Below are 22,720 nucleotides of genomic sequence, written 5' to 3' on the forward strand. Positions count from 1 at the left end.
TAAATGAAGGGAAAGGGCGGATAGACGAATAGATGAATAGGAGTTAAAAATAATGAAAATCGGAGAAAAAAAGAAAAGGTTTCATAGGTAGAGTCAATCAACAATCACGATATAATTGATAATAAAATTAACTTCTGTTGACAACTTGCGTGAAATTTTTAGTTTTATCTATTGATGTTATTACCGTCACTTTAACAAATTTGCTCGTAAAGCATTTTACTTTGCTGGGTGTCTCGAATTCGTTTCAAGACGTTTACGGCCTATTCATTTGCTTTATATATATATGTAAATATATATATATATATATATATATATATATATATGTGTGTCACTTGTTTCGTTCATGTAACATTTTTATGGGCACATGAAATATTTATTAACGTCAAACATGCATGAAAATTTTATCACACAGAAAAGAAAGCAAGCAACGTAACAATAATATTTGATGTGTGTATCCTGTACAAGTCCCTTCAGAGCGGGGCAAAATGCGATAAACAAAAAAAAAAAAAAGAAACGACGTTGAAAACGACAAAAACAAGGAAATTAAAACGACATAAAACAGAAAAAACCAAAAAAGAAAACAAAAAAAAAACATTAATGACAACACAATCGCAATATTGCATGACCCAGTAACAGAAGAGAACAACTCTCGTTTACAAACTATATTTCAATAATAAATTTATTAAATTTAGTTTCAATGTTTAATTTAATTCTTGTACGTTGATTAACGATTTTAATAAAATTTATTGTCAAAATTATTATTATTATTATTATAGCACAAGTAGTATTTCGTCAAGAGAAATGCCATAAAAGCTGATAATATGCTGCATGAATAATTCAATCAGCAATCAAAAGTTTGTCTAACCATGAAATATGAACATTTTATGCAGGTAAACTAATACATTTGCATATTTGTCTTAACGGTCCTTTGATGAATCGACATCATTTGCATTTAGTTTAGTCGTTCTTATCTTTACTTCGAAGAACACATCAAGCGCGTTCGAATTACTAAACATTGCTTTAATTTTAGCATAAATATTGCCATAGGAATATCAAGGCAATAACTTCTTTATTGTATGGTAGTTTGAATGGACTATAATTATTTCATTGCAAATCAGTCATGATTGATATTGCGATTAGGCAATATAAGATAAAGCATAACAATCTCCTCACATATTTGTCTCTCAAATTATCGCATTCAATAGTTGGAAATAAAAACAAATATTATTTCAATTATTCATGTCGTATTATTCATATTCGTTACGGATAGTCAAAGGCATACTCTTCTTGTTATTCCATTTGTGACATCGAAGCGTTTAACTTTACAACAGATATACATGTAAAGTACGTAACGAATTGACTTGAATTTTCAAAATGAAATCGGTCGGTTTTCTTGATTGAATTCTTCGCCATTCCGACACTACTCAATAGTGAATCGATTCGCGAAGCATTGGGATACAGTTTGCTATGGGCCCATCTACCAGCTTCTCAGTTCACTAGTGCACATGCACACTTGTATTCATCCATTTGAATTTTTGTCTACTTTGTCTTCAGCCAGTCTGGTCGCAAGTTCGCCTTCCTGACAATATTCCCATTGGACGGACTCTCCAATCAATTGTCATTTCATCAGGGGCCGTTCGTTGCAAAAGTTAGTATAGATAGTGCATACATCTAGCCAAGAACTTTGCAAAGACTTGCGAACACTGCGGCTTCAATTCACTCCATATTTAGTTCATAAGATAACGACGCAAACAAACAAATCCTGCTTACAAACGCCTTACGAAAAGGAGAAGAAGACCTTTTTTCCCCGTAATAAAACGTCATTTACGCCTTAATAGAAATATCCCTGTCGAACCTTTTGTAGCGATATAAAAATGATTATCCACCTCTTTGCTCTGATTTGTTTTAACTGCGGGTGTAGCGAACTTTAAGATTCGCTTTTAAGCGGATATATATCTTCCACTTGCCCAATACTAATTTTGTCCGCTTTTAATTGGGCAGATTGCCAAACCATAACCAAACTGAAAAAGAAAGAAAAATTAAAATCATCTATTTTATAAGCGGGTGCCTTACCCCGCCCCCTCGTTATATATTTTTTTGGTGTTCGTCAGTGCCAATAAAGTACGATTGCATATCCTCTTTTTCCAGTGATTATTCTGCTCCATTCGCCTCATCCTTCTGTCTAGGTTTATTAATATTTCATTATGACTATTTGTTGGTTGCTTATATGTTCAGCATGTACGGCAGATGATGGATAACGAAGGCGAAAGGGTTATAATTTTTTTTTTTTTTTTTTTTTGTTTCTTTTTCATTCATTTAATATTCCATACGTTATTTGCATGCAACTAAACGTGCTCGATAGTATATAATATGTTACAATGATTCACAGGCCCGCATAAAATGTACGAGGCATGTCTGAAAAGTTTCAATCTGTAATAAAAAAAAAAACATATTTTTTTTTTTGCAAAAGTCAACATCATCGCAGTCTCCGCTTGGTACGTTTTTCCTCATACGATTGAAATCGTTTTCCGTGGAGAAACTTTTTGAGATTTTTTAATATATATTATCTTGAGGGTTAGGTCTAAAAAATGTGAACGTATTCGTTGCCTTGTGGCAGATCCATTGTTTTTATTCTCGTATGAGTAGAATCGGAGTGCAATGAACAGTCAGTTTTCTCGTGCATGCTCGTCGGACGTGTTCTTAGTCTCTGCCATTCCTCTAAGCTCAATCGACGGTAATTCCGTCTTTCCAGCGTTGCACCAACATGTTCTGAAACAAATGCTGCCACCATCATTGAACTGTTTAGAGATTTCCTAGGTGGGCAATTCGCGACATGGCCTAATAGGTCTATTATATTGTTAGGACTCTCACGATTCCCACCATATTCTTCGGTTCGGAGCGCCATATTGTGTCTGGCGTTATGACGTGTGCACCAAACACCTGGTGCCTGGTTCTGCAGACGAATGCGATGTGATGGCACATTTCAATTGTTGACTGGATGTGGCTGGGATTGGATGTATCCATATTTTTCATTCTCTTTGAGACAACTCTCATCCGTATAGAAACCGATGACCAAATGTAGGTTGTCATCGGATATATCCATATTTTTCACGTGACATCTGAGAAAGGTATGGCCCGTGCAGTAACCGATCAAAAATAGGTCGCTTCTCCCTATCTACAGCAGGTTGTATAATAAGCCGGGAGACTTCATAAATCTTTTTCCTTCTGCGCCACTGAATAAAACCTTTATGTTCGCCTGGTAAACTTTTCAGACATTCTGCGTATGTGTTTGTTAAAGAGAACGCCTGCATAATAAAGCAACATTTCATATTATAGATTATTCCATAGCATTAATAATTTATTTTATCATATCACTTATTCGCGACAGCAGCTTATGGCGTTGATAACAAACCTCATGGGCATGCAGTGACTATTGCTGTCCCTGATATAATAGTAATTATATATCATATGTTAATTATGCATTCATCGCGTCGTATCGAAAAGAGAATTTCTGCTATAAATATTGAATCAATTTAATTACTGATTATTGATATTTAACAACAAATGATCGAAATGGTCAAAATTAAAAAACAAATATGAAATTAAATTAGTTTTCATAACATTTTGAGTTTAATTGTTACTGAAAAATGATTACGAGACGACCGTGATTCGAGAAAAGGGTTATGTGTCACAGATATTTAAGATTTAATATATTTCATTTTAATCGTTTTATTCGTTCGTCATGGAAGAATAGGGATAAAACAGATATGTAAAATTGTACGGACAGAAAGTAAAAGTGTCTGCATTTGAATCTATTTGGATATGATATCCAGCTCTTGAAACCATCACATTTCCTCATTATGGACTGTATCTTCAATATTATTTTATCCATTCATTTAGGCATCATTTTCTTGCGCCTTTAGATGTATGAGCCCTTACCATGAACAGAGGAATAGGTAAGAATCGGAACTGTTCTCAAGTCTCATTGCGGTATAGGAAACACATCCGCTAGGCTGCGGCGACGATCATTTGCTATATTGCTATCACTTTCCTCACTTCCTTCTGACCGTCAACATGTTGCGCGACTATCCCATGTTCACATCTGCCCTTTAACTATTCATATTTTGCTATTTAAGTTCGAGTAGACTATACCTCAGCTACTTTCTTTTATAAAGTAAACATTATCTTAGAAGACTATGTACGTAGGTACGTGAAAGGGTTGGCCTATGTGTAAAAGGGCTATCGTCGATTATCGTTTTTGCCTTCGGTGTAACAATATGAAAACTGATTAGTGGTAAAGATGTCTTCTTAAAAATGATTAAGTATTTTCTATATATTCTCCGTAAGACTAACACATTGAACACCATCCTTAGGCAAATTAGTTTTCGCTTATGTGGCTTTGTCGATACGAAAATTAATGATAGCTTCTGTTATTTAAAATCGCGCTGGATAATTGTACCGTTCACATGCCAATATGCACGATCGCGCTTTCATTCCACAACATAGCGACTCGAATCTTTTCAAATGTCATTATCACTCTTCAACTAGTGACAAATGCGCACAAGGACAAAAATTTCTTACGCGATATCGTATACAGGATTATTGCTTTATTCAATACTTACCTTACTTGTTGGACATTCAGAAGAAAGATAATTATCACGACTTGTACGTGTGCGCTTCTGATGCAAAACATTGTTATTGAAGCAACCCATTCTTCTACTATGCTTACCATTCCGAGGTGAGTTATTAATGCCCTAAAATATTTTATATTTTTACTTCCTCTTTCAGAAGATAGCATAAGTTAACTTACTTTGTAAACTGTGCGAGAAGTACATATGCATGTCCCGATTGGCAGTCCTGCTGGACTTTCGTTTGATTTTCGTTTGGTTTTGTGGTAGAAAAACTTTCACGCGTTTCTCGACATCGTCTTGTTCGGCGTCATTGCAATTCCAAAGGCGGTGAGCTTCACGACGACGGCAAAGATTTCTTAGAGATACAAACGCTTTTTTGCCGCCTATAGTTACTCTTGCCAACAACAAGTCTTGTACGTAGGAGATGTTATTAGTCGCAAATTTCTTATTCTAGCATTTAAATGTTAAGGACATGTGAACATGAAAGCGCTAAAAAACCTAGAAAAAAATGAAATTTTTCGCTTTAACACCATTCGTTGTTTGGCCGATCTATTCATATTGTTGCGAAATTCGATTTTCTGGATAGGGTTCGTATCACAAGATCGTGGACATTCTTTTTAAGAGAAATACACTTTCACGTTTTCACCACAAGACTCTTTTATTTACAATCAATTTCTTTAAGGTTAGGATTAGTTACATTTTACTTTGGTGATACTTTCGACTTCTCAACTCTAATAATCTTTTTCGACTCAAATGATCTTGCCCGACTGACTCTGCCTTCCGAGAATAGTCTATTTTTATGCCTTTTTACAAGCATATTACTATTACCTAAGTTCATGGCATCCGCCATCCGCTTTACCGCTAATCGTTTTCCTCGGCCGATGCGCCGCGAACGTGCACTTGGGTTTTCCCTCTCTAGGTTATTTATTGTTTGGGAAAATCAATTAGTTGGAATGAACTGGATTTGGGATTTCCGTGACAATACGTTTATTTCAAAATGATTACAAAAACGACTTTCATCCAATAACTAGAAGAAGCACAAAACTAACCCAAACTCAAAACTTAAGCTAATACTACCATTGATAATAATAAGACAAATATAAGATATTTATTTAATGCTAACTTCTTCTTATGCGCATTTAATTATATAATTAATTACATTACCCAGCACGACAAACATTTGTTACTAAGGAGACTAAAATAGTCCTTATAAAAAAAAATTCTATCCATTTTCTATTACTTCCATTTTTAAATATAGTGTATTCGCTACTTTCTTTCAACCTATAACCCTCGCCGATCATGATCGTGCTCGCACGAATAGGGAACACTGCCCTAGTGACAGCTCGCATGCAAGTATATGCATGTGCCTGTATAAATATGTATGCACATATACATATGTGTGACTTCTTTAGGGTGTATTTAGGGCGTATTAACAAAACGGTATACATTGTTAGAAGCTGATCTTATCTGGCAAATATACTGTGAGGACTATTAATTAGTATAAAATTTTTAAATATTTGTGAAAAAACATCAATCAAACAAACAAGTATTGTTTATTCAACTTGCCTATTATAGCCATTTTGAAGCAATTTAATGACATCTCTTAAGCGTTATTAATTCATTATTCATTCAATAAACTATTTTCATTTTTTATCTACTTTTTAATTTCGATTTTTCAGCAACATTGAAATAAATGTCACCACATGCTCTTACCCAAATAACCTCAACCTTCATCGTATTACTGTCGACTAGAAAGTTGCATATGACCACATAGTTACTTGTAGTAGCAATGTTCGCAAGTGTACTATAAAAAATATTATGGTTTCATGTACAGCAGTAACCATATTGTTGTGTCAACCATATATTCATATAGAGAAATTTATTAAAAGCCGTAAATTTAATTTGTTTACTCTGAGTGTCATTCTTCTTCTCTGTCTTTTCTTTCCAGACAACGGATACTGTATATGAAGCAATAGCAGGAGTAGTATGCAACGCTCTAAATGACACCATATAATAAAATAGACGACATCGTCAGCTACGACGAGGAAGGGGAATAGTACGAGAGGCTTCTTAACGAATTTGTGATTTTTTTTTTTTTTTTTTTTTTTTTTTTTTATATATTCGATACTTTGAACTAAACCATGTACGTTGCGTTCCTGTAAAAGTTTCTATTAAAATATTATAGAGAAAGAAATTTAAGTTTTGTGTTAAGATTTTATTTATTTTTTTTTTGTCTTAAATTTTAAATTTTTTAAATGTCTTTTTAGTTGAAGGCTTCACTGAAAAAAGACATAGTTTGTAGTTAAAATTTAAATAAGACAGAGTCACTTAGAGAAAGAAAAGAAGAATTATATAGCAGTGCGCATAAAATTTTTTGTTGTGAGAGAGTCACCATGTCACATGGGGGCGACCAGGAATGTATGTAATATTTCCAGTTGAAGAACTCATCTTGATGACATACGGTGCCTCTATACCACGCATAGCTCCACGACCAACACTTGATTGTCTGCGTGAACCTAAAGTACCAATTTATATACCTGTCAGAAGTCAACCCAAGTCTTTTGGACTACAAACACCTTTATCGCCAACAATTCCTAGTGTTATATTTAAGGATCCCGTCTTAGCATCAGGTTTTATCGAACCGGAACCAGTAGCAGTACCGTTTAACAGTGAGATAAACCTTAGTTGCTTGCCACCACGTCCTTCTCCTTTATTAAGTGCGAACCGTGGTTCCCTTACTTCGCTGAAGAGAGCGCCTTCCCTTCAAAGGACACCGCAATTGCCACCTAAAATACAAACTGAGTCCTTTAAATATTCACCTAATCTGCCCCCTAAAGCACCTATGTATAATGATTTAAAAATGCGTGCGGCACAGCAACAAGAACAACAGCAACAGCAGCAACAACAGCAAGGCACGAGCGCAAGTTCTGGTTCGCGACGTCCTACTTTAGAACGTGGCACGGCCATAAGTCGTGGAAGTACACCTTTGCGCTCTCCCGCTCCTTTAAATGCCATATACGATGAGGACGAGGCAGCCGGTGGTGGTGGCGATTATGCGGCAGGATCCGCGAGAAGAGAAAGAAGTCCTAGTATACTATTGGAGTTAGCGCCGCCCGATCCAACACAACCTCGATTAGGCCCCGGTTGGGGTCGACCTATGTCACCCATGGATTTGCCTCCCGAAAAGTCATCATCTTCACGATCTCCAAAATTACTACTAAAACCTAAATTGCATATACCCCTGGGAAAATTGGGACGTTCCGTTTCGTCGGAACCAAGAGAATCAAATAGACTGCGTGAGGATCTGCAATTGCATGTAGAGAATCCTATATTTAATACGGAGAATCTAAGACAAAGAAATTTCGATGTGTTCTTTGATGCCGGAGAGCCGGTATATAAACTGCAACCTAAGTCACCGTTATCTGCGCCTACCGATTCCGCCTCAGGTGGTAGTAATTCACCGCCTTTAAGCAATTATGCTGGAGTTTATGATCCTTTATCGAAGAAGAGCAACCGAACTACGAAGGGAGGTTTATTTGCCCGATCGCCGCGCGAGGAGAGAGCTTTGGCAATGCGTTCGAAAAGTACAGATCATTACGAAGATGCCCATGGAGGACGTTCAGCTTCATTAGGTGCCGGAGGAGCAGCCAGTACAGTTAGTGGCGGCGGTGTCAGCGGTGAAGCTGGCGGTAGTGGCAGTGTGCCCCAGAAAGGTGACAGGTGCCCCCAACAAATTCATAATCTTTAAAATCTAATCGTATTATTAGTTACAGTTAGTGACAGCTTGTCAAAGTAAAATGACTAGCAAATGAATCCCACAGTGGAAACATTTGTGTGGCATAACCACGAGTAATGTTGGAATGGAATGCAGCTAACCTTTTAAAATATTTCTAAAAATTCGAAGATTAAATTTTTTAAATTCTCGTTGTCTTGTTAAATATTGCGTTAAATATTCGTTTTTGTAATGCATCCCAGTTTAAGTCAACTACTTGAAGATTTCCGTTATACTTCATCAGTATAATATGGGAATTAATAAATCAATAAATTTTTTTTTGTTTTGCATAGCTGTAAATCATCACGCGCGTTAAGTGGTTAAAATTTCATAGCACACAAAAATACGTAATAAATAATACACGCAAATGCACTTTACCCAAAGGTCGTTTAATATCAATAAATGTCACATGGCAATGTAAATCGAAAAACTTAAACGCACTCATAAAATAACTGCAATCAAATACTAGTTATTAACTGGAACGATCTCTTAATCCTGCAAAAAACAAAAAACATAAAAAAGAAGAAGAAGAAGAAGAAGAGAAGGGACAATAGTTAAATTCAAAAAGCTTAACAATTTTTATTTCTCTTGTTTTGATTGGATTTCTGATGTTGTCGTTGTTGTTCTTGTTGTTATTGTTATTATTTTTCATTTCTGTTCTTGATTGATTTGTTATTTGTTTGTTTCTGTTTTTGTTATTGTTTTTGTAAACTTTTCTTTTCAATTTTAATTAACTTCCAAAAACTAATCTCAAATTTGATTTCGTTTCTATTTAGATTTCTTGGGAAAATTTTCAAGTGGTCCAAAAAGTCGTAGTTTGTTTGGGTGGAGGGGACCACATGGTGGTTCCCTTAACCCCGCACTATCAACTAGTATGGCGTCTTATACGGGTGTACTTAAGGATTATGGACACATTAGTTTAAACGAGGCTTTTAAATCCCAAAATAATGTCAACTTTAAGTTAATTAAAACCGGTAAGTATTACGTAAATTAATTATTTCGATTATCATAATAAAAATCCATAATAGAAAATTCTTGATCGAATCAAGTCCGAAGGGAAATATCCGAGAAGATTTCAAGTCTTCGTATGAGTCTAAAGTTCTCATTTGGCAAGTAGAGAGGAGGAAAGTTTTTAATTAAAATTCATAGCTATCCATAAAGCGAACCATCCGTATCTGCTCTTATTGCACCCTACACCACTTGTTTTACAAGAGTATATTAAGTTAGCGCGCAGAGTTGAGAGAATCCTGCCTTCTATTATACTGATCGATTCACGCTGTTGAAAACGGTTCGAATCGGAGCACTTCCCCGATCATTTCCCATATAACATCGTATTTGGAAAAACAACTTATTTTTAATGACTAAATTAAGCGAAGTAGTGGAGGGTACTTAATAGTGTACCGTGAGCAAATATAATACTTTTACTTTGTTTTTAACCGCAAAAATTTTATTGTTCTTTTAGAGCAAAGTTTTGTACGTATAGACACGCACATACACACAAATACAAATTGTTTTGCAGTTTAGAGGTTTGTCAGAAACTTTCTCGTATAAAAAGTTATCTCACGGCGAGAAACTTTTTCGACCACAAAATAAACCGTTTACAGTTACAATTGTGGCTTAATGTTCATTACATATACTGAATATAAAAGCCTTTATATGTATGAAATAATATAAAAAAGTTTTGTGACTTGTGGTAAAACCTTTGCGGGGGGACGTTTGAATGAAATTCAGCGAAAATTCTGAATAACTTATGATCGACATTGGTTTCTTAAGAAAGACCTTTTGATATATTTTTCTCTTTCTTCATATATATATATATAAATAGATAGATAGATAGATAGATAGATAGAGAGAGAGAGAGAGAGAGAGAGAGAGAGAGAGAGAGAGAGAGAGAGAGAGAGAGAGATACATAGCACAAATTTTTCAGAAATTCCTTCCTTGCAGACCTTTACAATCCTGTTCTTCCTATCCATCAAAAGGATAAGCAAAGGAAAAAAAAAACTTTTTTCCGGTAGAGCTCGACTTTATTAATCAAAATAATCTTCTCTACTAACGTTACAGTTGCTTTTTTATGGAAAAATCTTTCAAGAAAAGTATTCCCCAGTTTTAGCAAATACTTTATGATATCAAGAAAATATTTTCCTGGAGCTTTTTTTTGAGATAGGCAAACAGATAATTGTTGTGTGGCAGCCGCTAGAACTTAAAAAAAATTTCTCATTGTAGCCGTTCACTAGTCGTATGGTGCCTTTGCTCCACTGTACGCACCCGCGATAACGTAGTCACCCATAAGAGTGATGCAGCTAAACCAATGCTTCTCTAACATTTCAAAGACTTTTTTATCGAAAGATTTGTCACGATATGCACACTTCGACTTGTAAAACGGCATCATAAATTGGTTCAAGTTTTCTTCTGGGAGGATCTGCCGGATCTCCTATTCCAAATCGTGGGCTAAAGGAAACGATAGGCAGGGTAGGGTACAAAATGGCTCAGAGCTTATAATGTGCCCAGTCAATAGGTAGGTTTCGTCCGTCCGTTTAATCCTAGAAGGGTAAAGCACATGCATTCCTCTTAGACGTAGCCGTCTGTGGTACACAAACGTTGAAAATAGCGGGGTATTTTAAGAGATCTTGTCTTAGCATTAGCATTTTCTAAAGATAATACAGAATATTAGTTAGAGGTGGCACCTATGTTTCATACCCCTAACTTAGTGCCCGGTTTATTGTTGTATAGCATAGATGCGTGAATGTTGGACACGTTGAACGATAGTTAATAGTTGCCGGAGGAAGAAAAAGTTTTAGCTTCTTTTTAGTAAAATTTACGGCACATTTCTACCACATATACCTCTTGGAGGCAAATGGCGGCTCTTTGCCTCTTAAATTACAATTTGTGAAAGTCGAAGACTAAAAGTCCATTTTAATTTTATTACTAAAAAACTCAGTTCTTATCGAGACAACTTAGTTTGTAGAAAGTTGTACATTTTTCGTCGATTGAGAAATATTTACGCCAAAGAATCAGATTATAATCCATCCAGAGATGCGACTTGCGAAACGAAGCTGAAATTTTTCTTACCGCTCTTCGCTCGAAAAATGAAAATTTAATAATTTTGTTATTTTGTTTGCAAAAGTACTCATGTATTTTCCTCTCGTTTATATCATCAATGAAATGTTGATTTTGGTCTTTAAAAACACATTGATGGTTATTTAGGGCATGCTCTTATGCGAGCACTCAACACTTTCGTATTTATGATCAAAATAAATAAAAACTTAAGCCAAACTATGTTAAATAATTAATAGCGTTTTATTCCTTTGGCAAAAAAAAAAAATTATCACAATTTATTGACTCAATATTCGTTTTAGTAATATTTTATCATTTGCTGTTAATGGTCTTTGTTTTTTTCGCATAGTTGGCAAAATTACTCATAAAATAAGTGTTAATGAGCTAATTTACATTGTTTTTGGGAATTTTAGTCATTTCGATAAAACAAACACTTTTTTTTTCGTATTTTATTAAGTGTCGTTAATGTTCCGGCATAGCACGTCTTTCATTTGAACATTTACACGTTTTTATCTTAACTTTCCCTTTATTCTCAACAATAAATTATTATAAGTTAATTTTGTGCTGGAGACAAAAGTTAGCATAAGACGTTGAAAATAGTTAACCATTTTATTGCCTTTCAGCATCAACGCTTTTCATTTGCCACCTTACTCTCTTCCATCTATTCGCCGTATTTACTAAGCATCTATCAAAGTGCCAGCAGAGTGATGGCTTAAGTGGTTTTCCGTTCAATGAGTTGCAACTCATACATAATGACGTTGACAAGGTTTTCGTTTCAGAGAATTCAAAAGTACAGCGAAAAGACAATACAATAGAGAGGGGGACACTTAACTCAATCAAATGTCAAGTGCATTTTCCCATATATCTACATAAAAATTACATATATTAATATAATCATTCTTTTGTTGCTCAAAAAGACGGAAAGGTATTCTGGGGAATTGCCCTTTTTTGTTTTCAAGAGACGTTAAACTAGCCGCTATTTCCGTTAATGGTTTTTCAATGTGTATGTGATTGCCATCTCTCCGATAAATCGTCTATGATAATAAAATGGTCCTTGTGTTGTGAACAGATTTCTTGCTAACTTAATCCCAGATGATGTTAGACAAATGACAAGAATCAGATTTGTAGCATGGATTTAACGTGGGTTAAGCCTGCCGTGATGCCTTAACCCCACGGTGGCCCAAGCCAATTTAAGCGTAATATACGCCCCCTGGCGAGTTAGACAATTCCCACAGAGGGGGGGGCCTAAGCAGCACCAGAATCCAGAACAGTTTATTGCGTATGGATCAATAAACACAACTCTGGTCAGGGGTGAGGCCTAGCGGCACTCGATTGTTCCACTTTGGCTTCGAACTGCCAAATGGCAAGAATCAGAATTTGTAGCAAGGGTTTATCATAGGTTCCTGCCTGAAAGGCTTAACCCCACGGTGGCCCAAGCCACTTTAAGCGTACTACGCCCCCTGGCGAGTTAGACAATCCCCACAGAGGGGGGGGGGCCTAAGCAGCACCAGAGTCCAGAACAGTTTATTGCTTATGGATCAATAAACCCAACTCTGGTCAGTGGTGAGGCGTAGCTGCACTCGATTGTTCCACTTTGGCTTGGAACTGCCAAATGGCAAGAATCAGAGCGAGGCTTGTGAAAACTAAGGAAAAAGCGTAAAATGTGGTCATTTACGTTCTATTCTTCGCTAAGTAAGTTCAAAGCCGATTGCAAGTTGATCTAGAATCTTTTGGCAAAATTGTATGCATCGATAAGGGTCATATCGCATAGGTCAATAACGAATTTTTTTTTTAATATCACTAATCAGTTAGGAGCTGCATTCTATATCTGTAACGCGATAATGATCAGAAAAAAATTCGCTATGTCGTGCAACATTGCTTCACTGATTCACAAAAAATGGATGTAGGTTCGTCCATGGACTTAGGTGTTTTATTCGATCATAGGCTTTTATTAAGCGGTAGTTTGAGGACCTTGACGTTATTTACGTAACAACAAGACTTAGACAGCGCTTAGTGAGATCTGAATACTGGAATATGCACCCTTCCTATAGGTGCTGTTTAGATTTAAAAGAATCCGTTCAAAAGCAGTTCCTAATCTTTGCCCTTAAAAATATGAGCTTGGATCCGCTTGCCTCTTAGACTCTTTGCGAGAATAGCTAGCTTGGCTAACCTTGCCGTCATTTGAAAAACGTAGATTTGTCTTTGGTGTTTTCTTCTTAATGAGGTCAATAAACGTTACCATCAATTCGCCGACAATACTTGAGAATATAAACTTTAATGTCCCGAACGATTTCTCTAGGAACTGTACCTTCATAAAACTTAGTCCAGATATAAATACGAGCTTTTTAATTTTCTTCCGGTTCTTTGCAAAAATTTAGATGATGTCTGCAGTTTATCCTCAATATCGGATTCATCAAAAACTTCCATATCAATTCTCCTAAATAGGCGCACTTTGCCTAAGTCATAACTAAATTAGCTTCTAATCTTGATATTGTTACGGAAATCCTAAATCCAGTTCATTCCAACTAATTGATTTTCCCAAATAATAAATAACCTAGAGAGGGAAAACCGAAGTGCACAATCGCGGCGCTTCGGCCGAGGAAAACGATTAGCGGAAACGCGGATGGCGGATGCCATGAACTTAGGTAATAGTTATACGATTGTAAAAATGTTTGTAAATAGACTACTCTCGGAAGACAGAGTCAGTCGGACAAGAAAAAGAATATTAGAGTTGAGAAGTCGAGAGTATTGCCAAAGTAAAACGTAACTAATCCTAACCTTAAAGAAATTGATGGTAAATAAAAGAGCCTTGTGGTGAAGACATGGAAATGTATTTCTCTTAAAAAGAATATCCACGATCTAGTGATACGAACCGTATCGAGAAAACCGAATTTCGTAACAATATCTTCATGCAAGTCGAAAATTAAACAACATTTTTTTCCTATTATCGGTTGCCGAGCTTTTGCATGCTTGCAATGGCTTGGGGGTTTACCTATAACAAGGATTAAGGATTGCTAGATATCTACATGATATTTTTTTTTTTATGCATCCATCAACTTTGTTCTACTTTTCTTATTTTTTCTTTATTCCTCTTTAAATACTTTTTAATCGTTATTAGCAACACTTAGCACAAAATTTATTTCTAAGAGCAGGTTAAATTTGTTTGTTTACTTATGCTAGCTTAATAATTTCACGTGTGAATAAAATAAAAGAAAATAAAAAATGAGGAAGAAAGTTGTATTCGGCGTTGGCCGAATCTTGCATACCTACTACTATGCTTTTCAAATTTTACTTAACAATTTCTTATATTTGATACCCATATCGCTGGTATTATTAAGAAAAAATTAATCCATTAACTCGCTTTGTCTATTATATTGATTTTAGAATTAATCCATTTTTAGACAGATAATATTAGTTTGGGGAAAAAGAAATCCATTATTTTTTCGGTCGATGGCTGCACTGATAGATTTCTCGTAAAGTATCGATCAAACAATTTCAAATTTATGCTTGGAAAGGTGACATTTCCCAGTAAAAAAAATTCTTTTGCTGTTTTTTGTTTGGTGCATTGAGTTGTGAGTTACAGCGTGTTAAAAATGGAAGTGAACAAAGAGAAAATTCGGTACATTTTACAGTTTTTCGTTGACAAAGGCGAAAATGCAAGCCAGGCGGCTAAAATTGTGAATGGTGTTTATGGTTCCGATACTGTAACAGCCAATTATGTGCAATTTTGGTTTCGTAGATTCCGTTCAGGAATTTTTGATGTTAAAGATGCACCTCGCACAAGTAGGCCGGTCGTCGAAAATGTCGATAAAATCGGAGAAATGATCGAAGTTGACCGGCATGTTAGTAGTCGTAACATCGCCCAGGAGCTAAAAATCGACCATAAAACAGTTTTAAACCATTTACACAAAGCTGGATTCAAAAAGAAGCTCGATGTTTGGGTGCCACACCAATTAACAGAAAAAAACATTATGGATCGAATTTCCATCTGCGAAGCCTTGGCCAAACGGAACGAGATAGACCCATTTCTTAAACGGATGGTGACTGGAGATGAGAAATAGATCAGATACGAAAACCCTGTGCGAAAACGATCGTGGGCAAAGAGCGGTGAAGCACCTCAAAGGGCCAGGAAGGTTTTGCTATGCATTTGGTGGGACTTGAAGGGGATTATTTATTATGAGTTGCTTCCATATGGCCAAACGCTAAATTCTGATCTCTACTGTCAACGACTGGACCGTTTGAAGATAGCGATTGACCAGAAACGGCCAGAATTGGCCAACAGGAGAGGTGTCGTGTTCCACCAGGGCAACGCTAGGCCACACACATCTACAATGACTCGCCAGAAACTTCGGGAGCTTGGTTGGGAATTTTTAATGCATCCGCCATACAGTCCGGACTTGGCACCAAGCGATTATCATCTTTTTCTTGCATTGCAAAATTTCTTTAATGATAAAAAATTGGAATCTAGGGAGGATTGTGAAAATCGACTATTAGAGTTTTTTTGCAAATAGAGACCAGGACTTCTATGAGAGAGGCATTTTGAAGTTACCTTTAAAATGGCAACAAATCATACAACAAAACGGTGCATATTTGACCCAAATCGGACAATCCGAAGCATGTTAAATAAAGTCCTGAAGTTCATATAAAAATAATGGATGTCTTTTTCCCCAAACTAATATATTTTCATTACAAAATAGTTTTAAATATTCTGTCCTGTTTGCCTTATGATGAATAACCGCAAAATCTCAAAAAATGTGTAAAAACCAAATTTAATTACTTGTGACGTTGTGTGGCCATGGCCGGTCCGTTTCATTTTTGGACCTAGAGAGTAGAGTGTTTCGTAAAGTAAATGTGGAAAATATCATACTTCTAACTAATAATTTCCGAGTAACAAGCAAAAATCCAAAACTTTTAAAAAAAAAAAAAAAAACTGAATTACTTTCTGTTTGCGTTCCTCTGCGGGTTTCTGCTCTGAACCATTTGGTCAATTTTCAATACCAGTTTGCGTGCAGAAACTTCCAATGTTTCTAGCAAATTTGATGTCGATATCTTCATTTTCGCGACCAGGAGAGTGCACACAACAAACTCCGCATAGGCGCACAAACGGATAAATCAACTCAGAATTTTACGCCGATCAAGAATATATATACTTGATAGGGTCTCCGAAGATGTCTTTATACACATTGTGGAGAAAAACAAAATGAGTATACACCTCTCTTACAGTGGTGGGTACAATTAAAAATATCACTTCGATTAAAGCGTTAATTCTTTGCAGTCCTATGAAGTAATAGAGAAAAATTTGTATGAAATGTTGCTTTCACGAAACGAATTGCCGCCACTCTACAAGTGAATGATAATTGTAGGTCATAGCCTAACATGGATAAAGCCGCATAAATGGTGATAAAATCTTGAACGGACGCCACATAAGATAGCGCTTTGTGTTTAATAGAATTGAAAAGAAATTTCACATCACAAGTTACTTCAGTCAAGGGATGCATATTACTCTCTACAATCCGGAAATAATACTATTAAAGCACACAATATGGATAAAGTGTTTAGTATTAATCAACAGGATATGCTAGACCATAAACATCTTTAATGACTTTGAAGAAAATTGTGAGCGAAAACTAAGTTTAAATTGAGGTGAAAAAAACGCTACGAACTTTTTGCTTCATATACTTTACTAGCTTCGGATGAGTCGCCGAGTAGATAAGTATCGCGACTACACACTCTGTGTTCGCCAATTCAAATCTCAATGCGATGGAGATTATTTTGGTCGTAGTCATAGTGAATGCTTAGATTGTGCACACACCCACTAGCTTGCAACTTCTTCCCTAACTATTTCTGTTTCCTCACTTCTTTTCAACCGTATTACCGCATTACACGAATAGGAGATATCCACTGAATGATTGGTCATACGATAGAAAGAAAACAGAGAAAATGTACACAAAAAGTCTTATATTGCATAGGTATATACTTTTACGTGTAATATTGAATGATGTGTGCTGTTTATAGTTTCTTTCAATCATAGCATAACATAACGTTGTTGACTCAAAATACCTCAGCAATACCTCAGTAATTTTTCCCTCGAAAAGTTTTCTTGTATTTTCATCTAACAATAACAGTAACAACTGACTTTGTGGTAATTCAATACATTTGTGAATGTAAATATGTTTGCATGTATTTCTGAAATTATATATACCTTGAAGCGTTTCAGTTGTTGTTTAAAGTTTATTATTCGAAAAAGCATTTTATGCACTAAAAGTCACGAAAAAAAAGACCCGAATGCAAATTTTCCGGTTAAAAGAGAAAATTGACTTTTTTTATATGTTGCACTACTTTTGAAGCAGGGTATATTAAGCATATGCGGACGTAAGTAACATTCAGAAAATGTTTTTTTTTTGTTGTAGCAAAAGATCCAGAATTATTTTCTGATGCGATTGAAGCTTGTCGGTCCATGTGTCTGAGTATTTTTATTTTCAACCTACAGATCGTAATTTTTCAGGTACATTGCTGAAATTTGGCACATTGACGTATTGTGGCCGAAGGATGAACGCTATTGGAACAACTTTTTCGTGCATTTCACATATAACGCAAAAATGCAATTTTCGAAATTTCTCGACAGAAGTCGTTGAGTAATAATATTTCGACATTTTAAATTGCGTTGAAACATTTTCGTTCGTTTGGACGCTTTTTCATATTCTCCCACGAATGGTAGAAAGGTGCAATTTTCAATATTTAATGATCAAACTCGGTCGATCAATCTTACTGAATTTGCATCACGTAGATCTATTTTTTGGATACCACCGAATGAATGTGAACCCTTACCTAATTGTTAATATTTTATGATGAAATTGTGGTTTTTTGTCTGTCTTTCCTGTATTTTTGGGGTCCGTCCCAAGCTATGTCCTTATAAAGAAATCGAAATGAAAAACTATATATACGCGAAGTGATGTATGGTGTCTTATGATTGGGTTTACCATACTATAATGTTTTTACTTGTTTTTAACATTGAAAAAGGTAAACAATTCTGCATACACTACATGGAGGACACAACTTTGGCTTTGGGTAGTGATAAAGAATCCTTGCATGTGTTTACGGTATACGCAAGGCTGCGTGATTTTCATAATTTTCGATTCATTGTTCAAATAAGAGAAAAGTTACCTTTAGTTCAGATCGAATTCATTGAGACCCGTAACTTTGTTTTCATTTGTTTTTAATTAATAATTTTTGAAATTAAAGAAACTTTGCCTTATCCAGGATTAGGTTGAATCGTTGAATGTTATTTGTATTTGCTTTTTTATTGTGTTTATTAATTCAATATCGTTGTGCAAGCCATTCACCAAGCCAATATATAGGTATAGCACGTAGTAAATACAATCATGGGCCTTACATCTACGCTCTTAAGATACAGTAGTTTATGTTCATAATTATGATCGAATTACATCACACTGCCAAAATCGGTAGTAATTCGACGCACTGTTACATTCGCACTCATATGCAATTTGTAAAGCGGTGCAGAAGCTCGAAGTGAAAATCATTCTTATCATGGGAGAAAATGCAAAGTGTATAAGGTTAACAATTCTAGCAATATGCCACTCCCATCGCAAAACACATCTCAGCAATCTATTCTTCTAAAAGAATGGCGGATATGTGTCATCGTCTTATACTCGAACAAAGATGCAAAGATTTTTACATGTAGTGCGTAAGAAAGCTCTACGTCTTTGGCAAGTTATTTTTGTGTTACGCGTTACGTCATACTGTTCACACAATTTTTTTTTTTGTAAAACTATTGCGAAAAAAAATTATTATGGACTGCTTTCTCGAAAATTGTCAATCTTTCCTCTTCTATTATCGCACACTGCCGTCATCCTTAGCGGCAAAGCAAAGCTTATGGTCTTATGGCAAGAACTCTTAGCGAAGCATAAATTAATTGTTTTTCTCACGTTTTCTGGCGCTAGTATCTTATTTAGCGGGAACTAAATAAAAGGCGTATAATTCTCAAAGCAAGGGACACATGTCGAAGAATAATTTAGCGGAAATATTCAAATCACTTCCCAAGAGAATAACGACTGAAGCTGTCCGGGAAAAATGGATTGGCGTAGCAATATCGTAGTATAAAATGGCATGAATAAGAATATATAAAATAACTCTCCACTTTTACTGTTGGGAACTCACCAATCATCCAGGCGCTTGAACCAAAGATAAAGTAAAGATCTCTTAAACAATTGGACGTCGACTTGCATTTCTTATTTGCAATAACGGCAAACATATTTCTTTCGTTTTCTTTATTCGTGCATTTTCTTGTTTACTGTACTGGTATTTTACTATCAGCTATCATCATCATGTAGTCTACAAAGTTCATCTTTCATTCTTGTATATATTGGCGTAATGATGATATCACAATTCTTCATAATTTACCTAATTTCATAAATTGTTTTATTAGCTTTTCCATGTATCTTTTTTGTATCCATCACGAATTCATTGGGCTCACAACTAAACAGATAAGCGATTCGGTACATTGATTCTTTCATCCGTCGGACATTTATGCCTCTTCGCTTTTAAAGAAAATCGGATATTCGGAAGAGGCTTGGATGAAGAACCTGTGCTCGCTTTGAACGTTGGATCGCTGAGATTCAGTTCTCTGTCTTTGTTATTCCTCGAGCTATAAAATCCTGTCGGATGTAATGCACATGTTGTAATATTAAATAATTTCCTCTATAAAGGTAGAACCGAAACGAGAGACGACATAAAGCTATTACGTTTGGTTTCAAAGCAATGGAAATATTGGGAAGAACTGCTCATCTCTTTACTTTTTGTATGCCTGGGGCCGCCGTATATCCGAGTGGATAAAAGTGGCGACAACCAAGTCGGTCTCCCAGTCCTTCGTACGACATTGACCGTACTGCCTTATAACTATTGTGAATCTCTAGTCGATGGCAGTATAGACCCATAAGGCTACGTCCATACACTAAATCATTTTCTGTTTTCCTGCTTTTTTCTTATCAACATTATGTTACACGTATGCAGATGACTCTTGAGTAACGACTGGTCATACTAAAAATACAAAAAAAAAAAAAAACCCCTGATACTAGTAAAACCTAATGTTTGACATTATAAGTGGCCTCTGTGACCTTAAAACAAAGTCATTTGAAAATTGATTTAATCGGTACTTTGTATATACTAAACAATGAATATTCAAACTCTTGCGGCTCATGCTCTAAATTTCTCTCTTTTAATAATAAGTGATTTACCTATACAGCAATTACGAGCACCACTAGGATTACCACTAATTAACCCAATGATCCTAAGAGCTAAAAAATACACACAAGCACACTCGTTCATATACTTGGGGCTAATTGATATTGCTGCGTTTGAGTTGCGTGTGTATATGTGTGTGCATGTTTGCAAGTATCTATTTGTGTGTTTTTGTGTTGTGGTATCGAAAATTGCCCGCAAAAACACATAAATTGTTTGATAGAGTGTCATAAATAACCGGAACCCTAGTGCCGACAACACCAACAATAGCATTGAAGATAAGTTGATGTCAGTTTACAATCACAATACTTTATAATTTAAACTTGTACTTGAACAGTAAAGTGGAGCACAATAACCAAAACATAACAATAACATCATTATCCTCGTCAGTGTCATCGACATCGTGTTTATATAACTTTAGTTATGTTTTTCAATACGGTAAAGTGTCATTCACGTTATACACTTTATAGAACTCTCTAGTCATTGTTTGTGCAAAAAAAAAAAAAAAAACAAAAAAAAACATTCGAATACATGAAGATAAATTTAGTATGAAAGCTGTCTTGCAGTTAGTTGTCTGCCTCTATATATATATAAAAATAACTACATATATATATATATGGCTATGTGTGAGTCTGAATTGCACATTAATAATTGTTGTTGTTATTTGATAATCTACTCAATATCGACAACCACAAAGGGATACATAAGTAGTCGTATAACACGCTTTGCGGATTTTATTCAAAATATTGAATAATAAAAGTAAACGTTAAGTAAATAATTTAATTTTTATTTTCTCATTTTTCATATCTTTTTAGTATCCGATTTTACCGAAACCCTTTCCCATTTATATGAGGAACACGCAACTGCCCTTCAAACCTTAGTATCCAATTATCGTAAGAAAAATGGCGAATTGCGTAAAGAGAGGTAAGTGAAAAACACTATTGAATAACATCTCGCTATCCTAATTATAAAATTTGCATTGAATGTCATTTGAGAGATTAGATGTATATTGGCGCGAAATCCTTATCTATTATGTGTTCAAATCAAGTGAACGAGTTTTTTGGTCATTTTAAATCATGCTCTCTGATGAGGAAAATGTACGGACGAGCATAGACTCAAAAAGAAAGACGAGTGAAAGCAAGGGCGAACACAAAAAAATATGGGCAAACAAAAAGATGAGCGGGCAGAAAAATGAACGAGTAAAAATGCGAATGGGCAGAAAAACGACCGTGTAAAGGGCAGACATAAAGATAGGTCGGGAGACGGACGAAAAGTCTGAAGGAAAAGAAAGGCGAGCGGGCAAATAAAAGACGATCAGAAAAACGAGCGGGCAGAAAGATAGTTCGGGAGACAGACGAAGAGTTCGAGGAAAAGTTTGACGGAACAGAAGGACGCGTGGAAAAATGAACCAACAGAAAGACAAGCGAGCAGGAGGACGATCGCACGAAGAGCAGATAGAAATATAAGTCGAGAGACAGACGAAGAGTTTTAGGAAACAGAAAGACGAACGTGCAGAAAAATGAACTAGCAAAAGAACGACCGGGCAAGAAAGAAGCAGACGGAAAGACGACCGAACAAAGAATGGATAGAAATAGAGGCCAAAAGACGGACGAACAGTTTTACGTAATAGAAAGGCGAGCAGGCAGAAAATTGAATGGGCAGAAAGACGTCCGAACGAAGAACAGACAGAAAGATAGGTGGGGAAAAGGGATAATGGGAAGCCGAACATATGAGAATTTTACAGTTATGAAAGTTTTCGACATATGTGTCTTCTTACTGCGAACGAAAAAATAAATCCTCAGCTCCTCCTCCTTAGGTCCTCATCGTTCCAAAACAAGTCTACTAAAAAAAAAGGTTAATATTTATTATTATTCTCTTATAGACCCGCCTGTCATTTGTCAATTTTTCAAGCATGGGAAACATTCCTACAAGAGGTCGAAACTGATTCTCAGGCATCCAACGATGTGGCAAGCGTTCTGTCCAGACAGGTAAAATATAAAATTCA

At 35.7% G+C, this 22,720-nt stretch overlaps 1 protein-coding gene across 1 annotated transcript in view; it reads left to right on the forward strand.

Annotated features, from left to right (window-relative positions):
• The window catches only part of LOC119636958, a 282,667-nt gene that overhangs the window by 20,830 nt on the left and 239,117 nt on the right, over nt 1-22,720 (forward strand). The window contains 5 exon segments of the mRNA XM_038032717.1: nt 6,580-6,774; nt 6,899-8,344; nt 9,180-9,377; nt 21,531-21,639; nt 22,598-22,703. Of these exon segments, the coding sequence (XP_037888645.1) occupies nt 7,048-8,344; nt 9,180-9,377; nt 21,531-21,639; nt 22,598-22,703 (1,710 nt within the window). The 5' untranslated portion in view covers nt 6,580-6,774; nt 6,899-7,047.

Source organism: Glossina fuscipes, unplaced genomic scaffold (assembly GCF_014805625.2).
Source record: "Glossina fuscipes isolate IAEA_lab_2018 unplaced genomic scaffold, Yale_Gfus_2 42, whole genome shotgun sequence".
Taxonomy (NCBI): Eukaryota; Metazoa; Arthropoda; class Insecta; order Diptera; family Glossinidae; genus Glossina; species Glossina fuscipes.